Source organism: Tursiops truncatus, chromosome 4 (genome assembly GCF_011762595.2).
Source record: "Tursiops truncatus isolate mTurTru1 chromosome 4, mTurTru1.mat.Y, whole genome shotgun sequence".
NCBI classification, from domain to species: Eukaryota; Metazoa; Chordata; class Mammalia; order Artiodactyla; family Delphinidae; genus Tursiops; species Tursiops truncatus.
In genome coordinates this window covers 1431258-1451895 of record NC_047037.1, presented here as the reverse complement: position 1 = coordinate 1451895, position 20638 = coordinate 1431258, and the positions used below count along the sequence as shown (strand labels likewise).

Genomic DNA, 20638 nt, shown 5'->3' with positions numbered 1-20638 from the left:
TTGTTACCAAGGTAATGGCAGCATCATCTTCAGGACCAGCATATCTAAATAAGATGCGGTGCCTTTCCATATCAGCAAAATATTCCTTGGCTTCCTTAGCTGTACTGGTACCCAACCCTGCACAATTTTAAAAATAAAAGTGGAAACAAGCCAGAGACAGACAAATACTGTATGATCTCACTTATATGTGGAATCTAAAAAAAAAAATCTACGTCAAACTCATAGTAACAGAGCGTAAAACAGTGGTTGCCAGGGGCTGGGGGGAGAGGGAAATGGGGAGATGTCAGTCAAAGGGTACAGACTTTCAGTTTAAGATGAGTAAGTTCTGGGGAATCTAATGTACAGCATAATGCCTACAGTCAATAATACTATATTGTATACTTGAAAATTGCTAAGAGAGGGACCTCCCTGGTGGCACAGTGGATAAGACTCCACGCTCCCATTGCAGGGGGCCCAGGTTCCATCCCTGGTCAGGGAGCTAGATCCCATATGCATGCTGCAACTAAGAGTTCACATGCCGCAACTAAGAAGCCCATGAGCCACAACTAAACAGCCCACCTGCTGCAACTAAGGAGCCCACATGCCACAACTAAGGAGCCGGCAAGCCACAACTAAGGAGCCCACGAGTCGCAACCAAGGAGCCCGCGAGTCGCAACTAAGGAGCCCACATGCCATAACTAAGACCCAGTGCAACCAAATTAATTAATTAATTAAAGAAAATTGCTAAGAGAGAAGATCTTAAAATGTTCTCTCCACAAGAAAAAATATATATATGGGGATAATGAGCAATATCCAGAATATGGGAAATTACACAGGACAAACAATCCAACTTTTTGAACAAATAAATTACAAGAAAAAAATATGAAAAGAGAAGTAATGTATTAAGATTAAATAGACTTATCAACCAAAACCAATGTGTGGGCCTTGTTTGGATCCTGATTCAAAAAAAATAAAAAAATAAAAACTATAAAAATGAACATTTTAATACAATCAGGAGAATTTTAACCTGGATTGAATATTTAAGGTTATTAAAGAAAGGTATGATAATGGTATTATGGACAATAAAAAAAATTCTCTTAGAGATACATACTAAAGTAGCATAGATATAATTAATGCCTGGAAGTTATTTCAAACTAATGGGGTGGCAATGACAAGAGTTCAGATGAAACAAGATTGGCTGCAGAATGGTGACTGTTTAAGAACACGGGGAAGCCCATTATACCACTCTCTCTACTTACATAAAATTTTCCCTAACAATTTTTTTTTTTTGCAGTACGTGGGCCTCTCACTGTTGTGGCCTCTCCCGTTGCAGAGCACAGGCTCCGGACGCGCAGGCTCAGTGGCCATGGCTCACGGGCCCAGCCGCTCCGCGGCATGTGGGATCTTCCCGGACTGGGGCACGAACCCGTGTCCCCTGCATTGGCAGGCAGACTCTCAACCACTGCGCCACCCGGGAAGCCCCCTAACAATTCTTTAAAAATCAGCCATAGCTGTTTCTAAAAGCTAAAAGAGACAAACTCTCAAAATATTTTACAATGCTCTCATAAAAATAAATTTACGTCAGTAGTAACTTCACAAAATTTAAGTGTTTTAGAATACAAACCTTTGTAGTATTTTATTTTCCAGGCTTTCTGGTTTTCTATATGTTTTTTCCACTCATCAAATTCAGGAATACTATAGAAGGAAAGTTCCTGCTTATTTTTGCTAGCCTTAAATGAATAATTAAAAAAAAAAATTAGATTTTCTGCTACTGTTTAAGACAACAGTATAAAAGTATATTAATGTAAATAGTACCTTTACGATAGGAGTAATGAACTCTTCAAGAAAACCATGCTTCAAAAGTGATGGCCAATTGTGATGGATGAAATTAATAAGCAGGCCTTTTATGTGAGAACCATCTTGATCCTAAATAAATGTTAGTAAAGAGTGCTATAATAACTTATGAAATATAATTACTTACAAAACCAAATTTTTAGATGTATGAATGCAGCAATGAGGCAAAATTCCATTCAAATTTTACAACTGTGCTTTACAAAACATTCTTTGGATGATCACCGTAAAGAATTTTTTTCTTAAAATTCAAATAAAGAATATAGCAAAGTGACAGACTAAATCTTTCTGTCATTAAATATGCTACCATTTTTTTAATAGTTTGCCCAGATTTCACTAAAAGAATGATTTAAAGATGGAAATTAATGAAACAGGGTTATAATGCTACTTCACTGGAAGGAGAAATCCATGGAGTACAGGTATTCACAAGTCTTCTCTTAACATAAAAACTGATAAATTTCTGCTTAAAACTATACAGCAGCTGCTCATTGAATATTTTCTCTCAAAATCCTTTCAATTAGAGGATGTAAGAGACAAGCAGTTGGATGCATGTGGAATTCTTCCTTTTCAATTTTCTACTTCTTTCCTAATTACTACCATTTCACTATTCAGGTCCTCCACTTTTTTTGTGCATGCCAAATTATGCCATCATATACAAATATTAGCCATTATCCTATTGATTAATCTTTCTTGTAAATTTCACCATTTCCTTCCTGCTTATAGATAGGTGGGCTTCAACCCCATAATACTACAGTTTGTTCTACTCTTCCCATACTTGTTGCATTTAAAAATATTTTTAAAATACCTAACCAAAGAGGTGGTTACCATAAATTAGATAATGTAGAATGTGCTTCACACAAACTGTGCCATTAAACAGTATCTTCCCCCGGATGTAAACACAATCACTTCCGCGTCTACCATCTTGGGACAAATTTCATGAAACAAATATCAAAAGGACATTCTGAAAAAGGTATGTTTTAATATGTGGCAACTTTTAAACTAACCTGATCAGTCATAATCATAATCTTCCCATAGCGTAAGGTTTTCAGCGATTCTGCATCATCATAACTTTTCTTGTATTGTAGACCAACTATCTTAATGATATTGTTTATTTCTGCATTCTCCATGATCTGTGCAAACATGAAAAGGATGGAAAGTGTTTTAGAGTGTCTCCAGAGACCAAAGGTGAGTCGCAGGGACGCATAAAGTTCACAGTGCTAGCGAGGCACTCAAGTGCCGCGGGCACGGGCGCAGATACGCACCTGCTTGTGAGAGGCCTCCCGCACGTTGAGGATCTTGCCCCTGAGGGGGAAGACCCCGTACCTGTCCCTCCCAATCACGCCCAGTCCGGACACGGCCAGCGACTTAGCAGAGTCCCCTTCCGTCAGTATCAGCGTGCACTCCAGGGAGTGCCTGCCACCTGGGGGCAGAGGACACACATTCCAAAGTTCTCGAGTCCGCCCATGACAGCGCGGAGCCGAGAGACTGATGATCGCAGTGACCACGGAGCGCTGTAAGAGCATCTTACACCATGCTCAGGGTAACTTAAAAATTAAGTGCATTTTATGGAACTCCGGCCCCCCGAAAATTAGTAATCTGTGGTACATATGGCAATTTTAGTGAAGTAAAACCATACTCTGAACTTAGAACCCTATGCTCTATATGTGGAAAGTTAAAACAGTCTCTAACTGAATAAACACAAACTTAAAATCTAAAAAAAAAAATCTGAACCTTACCAGCATCATTAGCATCGTCCAGTTTGGGAATACCTTTGATTTTACTGTACTTTACTGATGAACACTTCTTGTTCAGCTGCGTCTGAGCCTTAAATTTCACCCAGTTCAGGATACTTTCCACAATGCCACAGTTAGAGGCCTAAAAATCAAAGAGTAATAATATACAAGCAAGCCAGAAGTTTATACACTTAGCTAAAATTAGTGTAATACTTGGAATCTGTGCAGTTATAAGGCAAAACAATAGTAGTGATGATAATAATTGTGATATATGCTGGTAAATATTATTCTAACTACAGTAAAAACAACTCAGGCAGCTATTCACAATGACCTATTGTACTGAAATGTAAACACATGAAAAAAAGGTCGACCTTACTTCATATGAAAAAGATTCTATTACAATAAACTCCATAAGAAATACACATAGCTTTTGTTACAAGTTAGTTTTGTGAAAATTAACACAGTAAAAGCTGATCCACCTTTGAATTTACTACCTGGGAAATTTTAGACACTGACATTTTTGATGTCCCTCAACACAAAAATGTGAATCTTGAATTCCCTATGACAAAGAAATATTAACATGAAGGGAATATTAGAATAAACTCAAGATCTTATGGGAAATTCCCTGGTGGTCCAGTGGTTGGGACTCTGTGCTTCCACTGCACGGGGCACGGGTTCAATCCCTGGTTGGGGAACTAAGATCCCGCGTGCCTCATGAAGTGGCCAAAAAAACAAAAACAAAACAAAAAAAACCTTATGAATAGTCCTTATTTTTTAAAAGTTTGGTACTAAGGATTTCAACATTACATATGTGTCATTCTGCAGTGAATTAATGTGTGACAAGATGTCAAACCTCCCCCCAACCTCCCCACAAGAAAAAGTAAAGCGCCTCCAAACAAAGTTGGAGTTATTTATTTTTCATCAACCTGGGTAGTATGATTTTAGGTGTATGAAACAGTTTTCTGGAATGTTTCAGATATAAAAAGAAGTGAACTATGTTGTCAAATCTAAACTTTCTCTGCCAAAAATGAAAATGTGTAAAATCTAAACTCAAATTACAACTGTTAATGAGGGCAGAAATTTGGGCTATCATTAACACTGGGTCATCTGTATTCAGAATTCATTATGCTTAGACCCAACAGTACTATTCTATAGGCCTTTAACTAAAACCTAAAAAACAACTTTTCTTTTTGTTTGTAAGACCCTACCTTTGAAATTCCAATACCAGAATTTGATAAAAATATTAGTTCTACTGCAATTACATGATACTCCTCCAAAAAACTATTAACTTCCAAAGAGGAGAGGCTGTAATTTATTCATCTTTACATTCCCAGGGCAAACATATTTAATGGCATTTTAGATATGATCATTTAATATATGTTTGATGGTCCTGGTGAACAAGAGAACTGAGGCAAATCTTGCTGATACATAAGAGGCTATGAGAAATTATTAGCAGCCACAAGGCTCAGTTATAAATATAAGATTTATTATTTATTTATACTCTCACCTTGTTTCAGAAAAGCTAAGGCAGCCTAAATAAATATGCACAAAGTAAAATGAAATTTTAAAATATATAGAATATGGTAAATTTTGTTATGCATATGTTACCAAAATTTTTTTTAAAAAACTACATAAAGGTAAAAATCAGTATATGAATTTGAAGTAAGTAGAAAGGTTGAAATCAGGAGTCCTATGAGGACCTGTACACTTTTTACAGGCAAATCTGTCTTTATAAAGGACAATGCGAAGCTAAAAACACAATTAGTTACATGAGTCCCCACTTTAATGCTTGACAAAATAATCGACTGCTTTATGAAACAGTGTCTATCTACCCTCTGAAGTTTTCAGAATCAAGCATACCAGTTTTTAGTATAAGTATGCCTGTACCCACAATTAATATAAGAAAGAAACTAATCTAAATAATTAGAATGATTTAGAATAAATCAGGAAAACTACTTAAACAACTCTCAATAAAAAAACAAAATAAAAAACACTGAAAAATAATACAGATTTTACTCACTGCTTTAAAAAACTTTTCTGACAGTTGGCATTTGGATCCAAAACTTTTGGGCTGCAAAGTCATGTTTTCCTTAGTCTGAGAATCAAAACTTGGATTTTCGATAAGGCAGTTAATAAAAACCCATATATGGTTTTTTACCTGTTGAAAACATATCAAAAAAGGTTAACATCAGAACTGATATTATTTAATAATTCAACAGAATATATAAAACATCACTTACTTGAAATGGTTTCACTGACACACCAGCTTTGTTCTTTTTCTTAACTACTTCAATCAGTTTACCAACAACTTGGTCTACTACATAATCCACATGCCGTCCACCCTGAAGACGGAAAAAAAATAGAATCCAGAATCTTCTATAGTTAAGGTAGCAAAATAGTTACATATTCATTTTTTTCTAGAATGAGTGTTTAATCTTCACCACAACTTTGTGAATTCAGTATGACTGTATTATTAACCCTATTTTCCAAAGAGTTAAGATGAGCCTCAGAATGCCAGAGTTGGGATTTAAAAAATAAAGTCTTTTTGGCCACAGAGCCAATTAGCAACTCCATAAGACTCCATACAAAGTGAAAGCAATCGAATAAAAAGAAACATGGAGGGCTTCCCTGGTGGCGCAGTGGTTGAGAGTCCGCCTGCCGATGCAGGGGACACGGGTTCGTGACCCAGTCCGGGAAGATCCCACGTGCCGCGGAGCGGCTGGGCCCGTAAGCCACGGCTACTGAGCCTGCGCGTTCAGAGCCTGTGCTCTGCAACGGGAGAGGCCACAACAGTGAGAGGCCCACATACCACAAAAAAAAAAAAAAAAAGAAACATGGAAGTGAGAATAAACACTGGCCTGGTGGTGGCAGTAACACTCACAAGACTGACACTTAGGGGCCATGGCAGCCATTGACAGTTGTCCATTCAATATCCATTCTCTCCTTTTACCTTACTGACAAACCCCAATTTGTTTGTTTTTAACTGGCAACATACCCAATTAAAAATATTCACCAATCTAGACTCCCTCGCAGCTAGAGGTAGCCACTTGACCCAGTTCTAGCCAGAGATGCTAGCAGAGGTCTACTGGATGGGGCTTCCAGAAAAACTATTGCATTCTTTCTTTTTTTTTTTTTTTGCGGTACGCAGGCCTCTCACTGTTGTGGCCACTCCCGCTGCGGAGCACAGGCTCCGGACGCACAGGCTCAGCGGCCAAGGCTCATGGGGCCCAGCCCTCTGGGAGGCATGTGGGATCCTCCCAGACCGGGGCACGAACCCGTGTCCCCTGCATTGGCAGGCAGACTCTCAACCACTGCACCACCAGGGAAGCCCCAAAACTATTGCATTCTTGATCAAAGGGGAGAGGCTCTAGTTGGCATATGCATTTGCCCAAACTCATTCCCTCTCCCTAGAATTTGGAAGGGTGCAGCATGAGAACGAAAGCCAAATGCTAAGGGTGGCAGAAGAGTAAGCCAGGAAGAGCATAGGTCCCTGATGACACTCTGGAGTCACCGAACCAGACTAACACTGCCTACCATCAGTCCCCAGTCATACGAGGAAGAATAAAACCTTTACATGTTTATAAACCACTGTATACTAGGTTTCTGTTACACATAACAAAATGCAATCATATCTGATACAGATTTCTGTTGACTGGAGAAAGTGATGCTAGATTATAAAAAAAATAGAAAATAAAAAAAATAAGTTCAAACTTGAACAAGAGTGACAAAGTGACAGATCACTGCGTTAGCTTATTCTAAAATACACACTTGTCGTGCCTAATATTTTACTATGGTCAATGGATAAATGCTTACAGATGAGAAGAGTTTCATTTGATTTGGAAATTTAAAAGCCTACAGAAAGGGGTTCAAACTCCTCAGAATGGCAGCTAACACATTTCACAATCTGACACCAAAACAGACTCATCCCCTATTATTTGTTCTTTTACACTCAAAACTCAGAGAACACAGAATAAGGAATTTATCATTCTAAATGTCATAAAATATAAATGTATTCAATTATCAACACTAATCATATAAACTTATATAAACTTATATGTTTAATCATATAAACTTATATGTTTAAACTATAAGACAGCCATTTCATAGAAAATAAGCTTTTCTTTTCATAAGTCAATTTTGATTTCACAAAAGCAGATTTGGGTATTTTTTGTTTTTGTTGTTTATTTTATTGTTTTGAATGAAGCACTGTTCTACCACTGACTTGGAAACAGAATTAGTGTACTTACTTTTGTTGTTGCAATGCTATTTACAAAGCTGATTTGCTGGAATCCTTTTTCACTCAGTGTGAGACAAACATCCCATCTTTCATTTGCAAGTTCATGAATAACTTTTAGGGCCACTCCAGTTTCATCCAACTTGTCTTTCACATAAAGATCTACATAACTGCGAAATCCATTTACCTAATAATTTGGAAAACAAAAACAAGAAACAATTTCTCTCCTACTGGCAGCTGAACTAGGTGAATGCCAACAGGTACTCATACTCTCATTTCCCCTCATTCACAACACCTCTCAATCTGCAGATCCCAACCTTATTCTACTCCTTGATTTCTGCCCTTTAAAAAGGAATTCATTTCCGTATGTACTTGACAAAGAGAGGTTATGAAGGGACAGCTGGACAGGTAAATTATTATAAAATTTTTCAAAAGTTTAAATTTTTAAAATGACCAAGTAGACCTCCAGTTTGAGTTGACATGTAGAGGACAAAGAAGAAGTTTTCTTCTCCCTTACAAGAAAACAGCTGGTCAGGTGACAAATTTTTTATGTATCTTCAAAAGCTTGGGATCACAGGACAGCTGGCCATCCTAAGTCTGAAGACAGACAGGTGTCTGTAGGGAGACACAGAACCTAAGCCTTTTGCTTAACTGGGACAGAAGCTACTTGGTTATATAAGCCCATAGGAGCCTTAAGCCAGAGTTTCTGATTAACTGCTACAGGACACATGTGGACCTGCGTGAGTGTGTGAAGAACTTGAGGGCTGTGGTCAAAGGGTTCCTACTCTTTTCCAGGAACCGTAGAGTAGGTTTTCACAGGGCAGATCAGAGAGAATCTAGAACAAGTTCCCCCCATGGGGCCAGCTGGGGGAGAAGAGCAGCCACTGGGAATCCCACCCAGACCCATCTCCCTTATCAAAAAGAAAAACAAACAACAACAACAGCAAAAAACCCCTTAATCCACAGGGGGCAAGGCCATAGAGCCAATTAGCAACTCCAGGGCTGGAAAGCCGTGGTGAAGTATCACTGCAGCTGGGATGAAGTAATTCTGCCCCGGGCCACCCCACCTCACCCCCATCTCATTTAAGTTTACATTTTTAAAAGGCTTATTCCGCAGGGCAGGGAGCCTAAAGGATACTGAATGAGAACACTGGCGGTTACCTGCTGCAACTAGGGCAAGAGAACAGAGGACAAAAGGACAATCCCCACCTCCAACGGAGGGGCAGACACTCTTGTGAATGCCAGGCCCCTGAGACACGGGTTCACTGTGTGCTCTGAAGCCGGAGACTTAGTCAGACGTGGGGGTCTCCACAACCTACAACCAGGCTAGCAGGCCTCCGATAACAACAGTGGTTCTCAGCTGGGAGAGCAACACGAGACAGACCCTCCTTGAGGGGCAGCTCCAAGGGAAGGCCCAAAGCGAAAAGAAGGGACAAAAAACAATCTAAAGTATCTGGTGCCCATAGCAACAACAGACTGCAAATACGGCCCAATCTCTGTCCAGATTAACATAAACCCTCACACTAAAGCCTAGGTACTCCGTATCTATTACCCTATACAACATTGCTGATTTTCAGCAGAATCTTACAAGGCATGCCAAAAGGCAAGAAAAAAACACAGTCTGAAAAGACAAAGCAATCATCAGAACCAGACTTAGATGTGTCACGGATGTTTTAACTATCAGATAAGACATTTAAAATAACTATGGCTAATCTGTTAATCTCTAGTGGAAAAGGCAGACAATATGTAACTTCAGCAGAGACAGAAGCTTTAAGAATGAATCAGTTGGAAATCCTAGAAATCAAACACAGCAGAAGACAAGAAGAATGCCTTTGGCAGGCTCAGCAAAAGACTTGAAACAGTAGAGGAAAGAGATCAATGAACTTGAAAATAGAGCAATAGAAATTAAACTAAAACACAAAGAGAAGAGAGTGAATAAAGCAGAGCAAAACGTCCAAGAGCTTGGGACCCTACAATATATGCATAATTGGAACACCAAAAGGAAAAGAAAGAAAAGCATGTAAGAAATATTTGAAGAAGTAACAGCCAAAAATTTTCCAAAATTAGTGACAGACTCCAAACAATAGATCCAAGAAGCTCAGAAAACACCAGAGAGACTACGTACCAAGAAAACCAAAAAACACCACCAGAAAAACCAACCAACCAACACAAAAAACCATATATATACCTAAGCATAGCATACTCAAAAACCAAAGACAAACAGAAAATCTTCAAGGCAGCCGGAGGAAAAACAAACACTTTACCGAGGAAGAAGGATATGAACTACAGTAGAAACCATGCAAGCAAGAAGACAACGGAGTGACATTTTTAAAGTATCGAAAAAATTAAACTATCAACCCATAATTCTACATTCAGTGAAACTTTGTATCCTTTGGAGTGAGGGAAAAGAAAGACTCTCTCAGACAAACATAAACTGAGGGAATCTATTGCCAGCATACCTATTCTACAGAAAATAAATATTAAAGGAAAATCTCCAGGCAGAAGGAATATGATTAAGATCAAAAACTTAGATCTACACGAAGAAATTAACAGCATTGGAAATGGAATAAATGAAGGTAAAATATAATCTTTATTGTATTTTTAATTACTCTAAAAGATAACTGACTGCTTAAAGCATTAACAACATCACTAGTTGTGGAAACATTTCTGCCATCATTTCTTCAAATATTTCTTCCACCTCATTCTCTTTCTTCTTCTGTTGTTTATAGCACATGTAAAAGTGAAATGTATGATGTACTGTTATAAAGTCCCTCCACTACACATGGGATACACACACCCCTATGTTCACAGCACTATTCAAGCAGCACTATTCACAACAGCAAGACATGGAAACAAGTCCATCGACAGGTGAATGGATAAAGAAGATGTGGTACATGTATACAATAGAATACTACTCAGCCATAATGAAATAATGCCATTTGCAGCAAAGTGGATGGCCCTAGAGATTATCATAAAAGTGAAGTCAGACAGAGAAAGACAAATATCATATGATATCACTTATATGTGGAATCTAAAAAGATGATACAAACGAACATATTTACAAAACAGAAACAGACTCACAGACTTAGAGAACAAACTTGTGGTTACCAGCGGGGGAAAGGTGGAGGGAGGGATAGTCAGGGAGTTTGGGATTGACATGTACACACTTCTATATTTAAAATAAAATGCCTTTCCATGAAAAAGTAAAGTCCTTTCACTACACATGAAGTGATAAATTATTTGAAGGTGGACTCAAACCATTCACAACTGTGTATTATAAACCCTAGGGCAACCACTAAAAACATTTTAAAAACAGGTATAATAACAAGTAAATAGAGGAGATAAAATGGAATCGTAAAAAAAAAAAGCTCAATTAAAACCAGAGAAGGCAGGATACAGGGAAATAAGAAACAAACAAATACAATGAATAAATAGCAAGATGGTAAATTTTAATCCAAATGTATCAATAATCACTTTAAATGTGAATCATCTAAACACACTGGTCAAAAGAGATTAACAGATTAGATTTGAAAAGCAAGATCTAACTATAAGCTGTCTACGAATTAACAAAGCATTAACTATTTTAGAAGACACTTACAGGCAATTTCTTTCCATTAAACATAACCTTGACTCCTTTGCACGAACCAGCCAAATCGTAAGCTCTTCTGGTCATGAGAGCCACAATGTCCTTGTCAAGTTTCTCCATCTTAAACTTGGACAGATCTGGTTGGAATGTTATGCATGTGTAATCTTCACCATCAAAATGTTTAATTTTGGCTTCAGAAGTCTTCATCATATTATTCATCCATGTCTGTAAAAGAAAAAATATTCAAATGTTTCTATAATGCTTCTATATTTGATAATACATAAAGACTCAGCTAATGAGATAACACTCATTTACCATAACTATATCCGTTTTCCAGCTTCACAGCAAACCAAATTCTTGAAACTGATACTATAAATGAGAAAATTTTAAATACTACTATTATAACCTCATGCTGAAAATAAGCAAAATAAACTGCACAACTTTATACATTGTTAGTTAAAACATCTTTCAAATTCTTCAACATGACCATACAGAATTTTACAAAAATAAAAAGATATGATGCTTTTCCTGACAAAATTATTTTAGCCTATGTAAAATTTCAAACTATTTTCAAAGGTCTACAAAAGTGAAATATAAAATTTTGAAATGTAAATTTGACAAATCAACAAGGAATTTTTCAAACATGCTAAGCAGATGTATTTCAATCTGCCTGTGAGGGTCAGGATATTTTCCCTATTGCTTAAATAGGTTAAAGGAAAAGTCTGTTAAGTAAAGCGTTTGTTTTAAAGGAATAGGAGAAAGATAGGTTTATGTAAAATATCCCAGGCATTCTGAAGTCTTTTTACTCTGATTACTTGCTTAATGCTTTAAAAACAAGTTATATGGGTATCACTGCAATTTACCTAAGGTCTATTATCTTGGCAAAGCAACAAACATGATTATTTAAAAAAAAAAAAAATTAGGCACATTTCTATCATACCTGCTTAAAACTATGTTTGTATTCTTTGCAAGCAGTTTCTACTGTAAACTTTGTACTGAAAATATTACAAAGTTTTGCACCATAACCATTGCGACCACCTGTAAAAACAATTAAATGTGAAAGGTTTAATGACAATGACTTTAAAGAAACTTTGTTAACTCACCTACCATACAGCAGGTCTGTTGCAAAACAGTTTCCACTTATTGAAATAATCAATTGATGATAATGCAAAGTATATTTAGATTTTTCATTTAAAGAAAAATAAAATTAAGGTTTAGCACATATAGTAAAATTAAAATATGCATTTTGTAGATTATCTTCATCACAACTTCAAAAACATTAAGCTTTTTATCTCCTATAATTCAGTAAGTCTATGTATGAAATCTGAGCTTTCTATCAAAGTTACTTCTCTATTACAAAATTTTAATCTATATAACTTCCTAGAGCCTTGGTTTTGAAAAAAAATTATCAATCTACTTAGGAAATGTAAATAAGTAGAAAAACATCTGGTTTTGGTCAAAGCACTTTCAACTCTATTCATAGGGTCTAGGCTTTCAATCTTGACTCTCTTAAAAAAATCAGTTTAAAAGCAATTTAATTGATACCAAAAGACATGGTGCTTATGTAAAAACAAATTCACATAAACAGGAATCATACACATCTTATTTTCATCAGGACTCTAATTCAAAACCCAAACCGTTAGCCAGGTTAGAGCCCCAGGAGTTCTAGCAGAAGTCAGTGTACTACGAGAGTTAAGTCTCTATCAGACTATAACCAAGGAAACAATTAAACGTGATAGTTTTTTATATATTAACTCTGAAAAGGATTTTCTCATAATAAAACTATACAGATTTCCTTTTCTGTAACATTTTATATAGAAATAGTAAGAGGGCAATATTTTTCAATAAAAATTCTGATCAGCCTAAATCAGACTTTACCTGTTACTTTTTTCTCATCATCATCATAGTTACTGGATGTTAAAAGCTGTCCAAAAATTAATGCAGGAACATAAACTTTCTCTACTTTGTGTTCTACTACCGGAATGCCTTTCCCATTATTCCAGATGCTTATGATGTTAGATTCACTGTAAATAAACAAGCAGAGTTTAGAGCTTAAAATAGTTATAAGCTATATCAATTAATTTACATCAAAAGTAATGTAACCCAGAATAAACCTGAGTTTGCCAGCCATTACCAATTGGGAGACACTCACTTGTCTTCCAAGAAAATGCTTGCTGAGGACACACATTTCTATCCCTGAGTCATAACTCAAATTAAGATCTGCAGGTAATACTGCAAAATTTCTCAGGAAAAGAAACTCTTCTCAGTAGTAAAAGCAGTGAAGCTTTTATAACAAGCCAGCTATCAATTTCATTTTCTTTTCATACATATTAGCCATGATCTTCCTGCTTCACCCTACCAGTCAGCCACCTGTGAACCCAGGCTCTGCAGGGCCAGTGACCACGGCCATTTTTATTTCCTACCTGACTGCTGAGCAGGGCAGACAGAAAGGGAAAAACAGCCTGAAATGTACTCCATTCTCCGCCTAAATGTTAGAGGGTTGTTTGTATTGTGGCAGTCATTGTTATAAACTAACCTTAATGGTTTTAAAATATGTTAAGTATTACCTATTTTAGGTCTTTTAGGTTTTTCAGTCACAAAACCATCCATTTTAGTCCTAAATGGTATGGAGTAGAGGTTCCTACAGTTAACAGCAACTTGACGTAGGCCACAGTCCTGATGGAAAATTTTGCCTACCCTATCGCTTCAGGGTAGTATATATTACGATGCCTTTACCCACTTAGCCAAACGTGCAAAGAAACACACTTCACTGAGAATTACCTTAAAAAGCTACCATTTGCCAATCTGATTCACAATTATTCTTAGACACACTCTTTCACTCACACATACATAGCTTAATCTCTCTAGAGCTACTAGAAGTAGTTATTACAACTAAAAAAAAAGTTATAAAAGCCAAAATGAAAATCAAAGATCCAGGAGGAAGTTAATTAAATTTTTAGAAGAAAAAGAAAATAAAAAATAACACATCATCTTCTTTCCCTCGCTCTACAATATAGGTTCAACTCTCCGAATCGCGGAGACTTAAATTTTGATATCATTTTTATTCATATCTCCTGATCATTCTCTAAAGTCGTTTAATCATCAAGACATTAATTTGTCCTATTAGATTCGTTTCAGCAGTATCCGACCTTCCTTCATTCCAAATGCCAGTATAGGAGTCTAAATTAGCATCACCTTAAATACTGTTACTGCAACACTGCTAAAACACAGAGCTAGCCACTCCCCTTAACTATATTCTGATACCACAGCTTTCCTCACACTACTGTTTGCTCCAGGACACATCAGTAGTTTAAGTGTCTTCTATTGCATGTTCCAGGCCCATTATCCATATCATCACTTCGAGTCAAACTGAGCTACCACTATTCTGCAACATGCATCCTATTTTCCTGCAGGTCAGTTTTATTACTTGTCCATGTTCATTCCCAATTCTTCCATTTCTTTGTTTATTGGTCTTTCCCTTGCCTACACTACCTTTTCCCCTCTTTGTCTAGCCAAATTTTACCTTAACTTCAAGGATCAATTTACGACTTCAGTTCTCCCACAAGCCTTTTACCCAGCCTAAAACAACGTTTCCCAACCCTCCTTACATTGAAACTTGCAAAAAAATCGAAAGTATTTACAAGAGACCTCAGGACATAATTAGGTTAGCTCACTTGTGGGTAAACACTCTCTACAGAATACACAGCTGAATATTTAAGTATGTAATGGTTTCAAATTAGCTACTGTACTTTACCTTGTGTGTCCTTTTAAATGCAGATGTCAAAATAGTGGGCCTTAGAAAAAGGGCTGTGTATTGCATTACTTTTTTAGACTTCCAAATAGTTCCTAGCTTGGGCTTAAAACCTGTAACTTATTAAGCACTTTTTTTTTTTTTTTAACAAGACACTTCATGGAGTTTAAAACTATGGAGAAAAATTCTGAAGGAAATGAAGAAAGAAAACGAATGGAAAATTACAGATATTAAACATCTCAGAATGACACAAAAAGTCAATAAACTCATGAGAAAACCCTTAAAATTTCTTCATCCTACTTAGTACATGTGGTACTATAATTAAAATAAGGCACTTTGTAAATGCGTTATCTTCATCACAGTTTCAAAAAATGAGGCTTGATATCAAGTACATTCTATAAGCCTGTGTGAGTATGAAACTGAAATCTTCTATCAAAGTCACCTATTACAAAATTTCAATCTATTTCACTTCCTAGATCTGGTACTTATTTCTATAATCTCTAAACAATGATTCAGAATTCTATAACTATATTCTTTGCTCCATCAATAATCTTCACATTAGTATTAAGAATGATGTCCTTGAATAAGCTATAAATAAAGTTTCAAAATAATTAAAGCTAACAAACCTGGAAAACAATCTAAACATCCAATATTCATTAGCTGGAAAGAGGTTAAACAATGATGACATACTGACATAATAAAATACTTAGAAACATTAAAAAGAATTAAGTAGATCTACATAAGTTAATAAAGAAGGCTGCCCACAGTGTGTCAAATAAAAATTGAAAGATACAAAATAGTATACAGAAGGCGATTTTTAAAAAATGTATACATATATGTACATATATTTCAGTATGAGTGTGTATACTGAAAGCTACAGCTTTAAGTTTCAACCCTGAATAAATAAAAATACATAAGCTGGAGAAACAGAACCCTGGTTAATGTGCTTTCCACAGTTATTTGATTTTAATCAAACAGATGCCAACAAATAAGTTGTTTCAATAACAACTAACCATTATGTTATACTATTTAATGGGTTTTAAGCTCCCCTGTAAGCAGTTGCTTCAAATTCTCTTTCTAGAATTGCTGTCCAAATTCTGCATGGCACTCCTTGCTAATCTATTCCTACTTTTATTTTGTTTGTTTTTTTGTTTTGTTTTGTTTTTTTACAACCATGGCTGTTTACTTAAATTTTATTCCCACGTCACAGAGTATTATCAAAAGAGGAATAAGAGCTAAACTGTGCTGTGTATCCTCTACACTTAACCCATTAACTATCAAAATTTAACCTCTCTTTTACACAAAGAGTTCATGTACACACATGCACAAAGAAAAATAAAATCTGCTATACAAAAATGTTAAAAAGAATGAAACCCAAAGAATATAAAAAATGGACAGCAGAGAAAAATGGGTCAATAAAATAAACAGCCTAATGGCACTTTTCCCCATCTGAATTCTGCTTTAAAATGACTTCTTAATTTAGAAATCTAACTTAAGCAAAAATTGCATCTCTGAAATGAAATTTATTTTAATAAAAGTAGCATGAATTCTGTAATATATGTAGTAAAGGAAAAACATAAGGAATGATTTTATGGGAGAATATTCACAAAAGTCAAAATGTTATTGTCAAAATTAACAAATATAAATAAATAATAAAATATAAGGATCAACATGTCCCAAAATGGTTGTCTGTTGGCAATTTTAAATATGTGTGTGTATAAAATATATATTTTAATTAAAAGCAGGAGAAAGGTTCAAGAGTCTCATCAATAATTTATAAACAAAAGTAAAATAGGAAAGGAGAGGTGAAAAATATACTACCTTCACCCTTTTTTCCTTGGAATAGTCAACTATGAATTTTTGTTTTATATACATATTTTGTATGAAATAAAAGAACTTTCCAGCAGAAGCAGTTAAAATGACTTAGAGATAAATAAGAAAAAAGAAACTGTTATCTGATTCCCATTAAGAACCAAATAAATTTAGTTATAATTCTATGACACTCTTATACTCACACAAAAATGTCTGCTAAATGAAAAGGGAGTTAGAAAGAGAGCAATAAAGGCACTAGTTTGTCCCAAATCTGTAATAAACTTAAAGTAAAGCCTGCCACCAAGAGTCATTATTTGGTCTACAGAGCTGTTTTATAGCTCACTTCTTGATCACTTTGTTATGATGGGGTTCTATCTAATCTTTTTTCTTAAAGTCCACATTATTGGATCAATGTGGTCAAAGCAATTAAGATAAAGGAACCAAACATCGTAACCATGTTCACCATGAATGTATTTAAGAAAAGGTCTTCTTCCTTAGTTTTCAGAGTCTTTCAGTTCTGATTTTTAAAAAAGCTTAAAGATATCAAAAATTCAACATCTGTTACTCCTTACTAGCTCTCCTAAAACATAATAAATGATACCATTTTTAACTAATTTCCTAAATATGGAAGAAAAGAAATCCTGACAGACAAAATTTCCTTTTAAATGTCTGCCTAAGTTGCAACTTGTAAGTGTCTTGTGCATCTTACCATACAGATTCTCAAGAATTTATTTGTTATAGAAATGATGCAAATGAAAAACAAAAAAAGGAAGAAAAAGAAAAATCAAGAACTTCAACAGTATAGTTATGTAGTAATATTTTCATATAAGATACAGTCAACTTCATGGTATAACCAAATATAAATTATATTTTTATTATTTATCTTAACCATGTCCTTAAAATTAGATTACTGACAGTAAGGCTATAACTGAATTATTGAATTTTCATGTTAAAGAAAATTTTCATGTTAAAATCATGCTAAATTACTAACTATAAAGGATAAATGTAACATAATATCTCACAAAAGCATCCTGGTGAAACCAGGATAAAGCTTTAAGTTAGAAATACTTTATTATTTTCACTCCCCCTCAGTCCTCCAAAAAAAATATCACTGTAGTTATCAGCTAAGCACCTGGTATATATATTCTATAATACCAGCAGTTCCCAATTCACAAATGTTATAAATGGAAAAGTCCAAATGTTGGTTATGAAAAAGTAAATTTAACCCATAATGTAACTGGAATAGTACTAACAATAGCCCGTAGCCTTGAGTACCAAAGCAAAAATAAGAAAAGATTGATTATTCTAGCAGCTGAAACAGTATCCACAGCATCAAAGAGGGAGAAAAATTGTCTCCAAGTGCTCCCATAAGGAAGTACTGAATACTTTGGAGAAAAAGATCATGAATGACAGAGGAAACTATAAGAGAGTAGCATTCTGGCCAAAAGAGACAAAAATAACAAGGTCTCAAGCAACAAGAAACTCAAGAGTACTAACTGTATGCATTATTCCTTTGAGGAATGTTCGAAGTTGAACATCTGAATAAAACAACTTAGCATAAGAAATTAAACTTGAAATATACTTACGGATCAATAGAAACTTTAATACAGGTCATGTTCTTATCCCTCTGTTTATTGTCAGCTGCATTAACTACAAAATTAAATATTTTGATAAGTAACAAAATAGTTATAATAAATAAACATATAAGGACATACATAAATAAACATACAGCTACATGTGCATCACTACTTAATATCAACATTTACATATGGTAATAGTTAATGAAAATAATATTGTTAATTTCTAATACAAAATCTTATTTTCCAAATAATATTCTTAAATTTTATATCACACCAAATTACGGTTATGTCTTCTACCACAAAACAAAGGGGGAGGATGATTCTATGATATTGAAAAACAAATTAAGTAAAAACAAACATCTGCAGTTTACAAACCCCTATCCAGGTCTAAAAGTAAAGTATTGGGTTTAATTATATTTTATCTTGGCAACACATAACTACTTTCTCTTGCTCTCCTTCAATAAACTAGTGATTTTATAGACAGATTGAGCTGAAACCAGTTATTTTTGAATTAGAAAAGCACTCTTTAGCATGCTTAGAAATCAAAGTTTTAAATTCTATGAACTATAACTGATAATACTTGCATACATTAACCACAGCTTCAGTGGTTAGCTAGCTGTCAAACTGAACTTCAATCACAGAAGGAATATGTTCCTGATAAACACTGTGTAACCTAAAAGTAAAACTGGCGGATAGTTGGCAGACAAGAGTGAAAAGTACCAGTGAAAGAGTGAAAACGTAAGTAACCAGTTTTACTCTCCTATCCTTTTCCCAAAGACCAAAAGAAGCTTCAAGAGACCCAAACAACCCTGGTAGGAAACCTCAAGTGGCACTGATGAGTCTCTATAGAAAATCCTTGGCTAAAAACGTTTCCAAAGTGCAAGCCTGCCCTAGGAGTCAATCAGGTATCCACACTTCGTTGTGATTTAACTAATCATGTGATTTGGAATGGACAGAGGTATTTGGAACAATGGTTGTTAAACCTGGTTGTCCAATAGAAATACCTAATGTGTTGGTGAAAAACCCATTTTTATGTGTCTCAACTCAAACCGACTGAATCTGCATGGATCAGGCCCTGGAATCTATATTTTTAACATGCCCTCTCCTGTTGACTGGGATGTGAGCAGCCCCCAGACGACTGCACATACAGGACCATACAATGACCCTGGGATTACTGATCAAATACAACACATGCATTTTACAGATAAACAAACCAAAGCACAAAGACATGACGTCCAGAGATATGAACATATTACAGCAGGTAATACAGATTTTCCGAAGAACATTTATACTCAGCATAAAAACCAGAGATATGCCTTTAAAATTTATAAGTCTGGTTTTACATATATAGGGACATTATAATGATATCAATAGAAACAGATGCATTAAATCTTAAGCAAGTACTCACCCAAAATTTCATCAAAGATCTTGTATAAACCCGGCACAAAGGTAACCTCTCTGCAATTCATTCCTACATCTTCATCATACACCCACATGAGCTGCAATGAGAGAAAAATTCAAAAGAACTTATGGAGTAAAAAATATTTAACATCAATTTTACAAAGCATAAATCCACATTTGTCATTTGTCTGTAAATACTTAGATCTTCAAAGTAGAAAAACATACTACTTCAGCTGCAGTCAACCTTGCTGTATTCAGCTTCAATTTAAATAGCCTCAAAATTGAGAAATTGCTCATTTTGTATCAAGTCTGTGTTCTTACTCATACATAAAGTCAGCTTTAATATAAGGCACCAAAAATTGTTAGAAACAGTATTTAAGTAAAATAGGAAAAAAAATATGTTTACTTTACACTTTTACTTCACACATTATATTTTTCTGTAGTATAAGTAGCAGAGTAAACAGTATGAATGCAGCATGATTTTGGAGTCAAAGACACCTAGCTTTGAATACCAGCTCTCACTAGTTGAGAGGTCTGAGCAACTTACTTAAATTTAACTGCTAGAAAAAAATTGCTATGCATAAGCCAAGTCCATAGTAAGCATTAAACAACAGTCATCAATGTGTATATATAAATTCTAGAATTTAAAATAAACGACAGCATGAACTTCAGAACCTTTAAAAAGTTCACACAGCACCATTTTACTTTATA

At 35.3% G+C, this 20638-nt stretch overlaps 1 protein-coding gene across 3 annotated transcripts in view; it reads right to left on the bottom strand.

Moving 5' to 3' along the window:
- Window positions 1-20638, bottom strand: part of TOP2B (DNA topoisomerase II beta) — a 66923-nt gene that overhangs the window by 24751 nt on the left and 21534 nt on the right. For all 3 annotated transcript variants that reach the window (XM_019948619.3, XM_019948617.3, XM_019948618.3), the window contains exons 3-16: window positions 19935-20025; window positions 18533-18596; window positions 13262-13407; window positions 12324-12421; window positions 11396-11608; window positions 7811-7984; window positions 5804-5905; window positions 5584-5721; window positions 3567-3705; window positions 3093-3250; window positions 2835-2960; window positions 1795-1905; window positions 1604-1709; window positions 8-117 (exon numbers count right to left, since the gene is read on the bottom strand). In XM_019948619.3, the coding sequence (XP_019804178.1) occupies window positions 8-117; window positions 1604-1709; window positions 1795-1905; window positions 2835-2960; window positions 3093-3250; window positions 3567-3705; window positions 5584-5721; window positions 5804-5905; window positions 7811-7984; window positions 11396-11608; window positions 12324-12421; window positions 13262-13407; window positions 18533-18596; window positions 19935-20025 (1776 nt within the window). The remainder of the gene's footprint in view (window positions 1-7; window positions 118-1603; window positions 1710-1794; window positions 1906-2834; window positions 2961-3092; window positions 3251-3566; window positions 3706-5583; window positions 5722-5803; window positions 5906-7810; window positions 7985-11395; window positions 11609-12323; window positions 12422-13261; window positions 13408-18532; window positions 18597-19934; window positions 20026-20638) is intronic.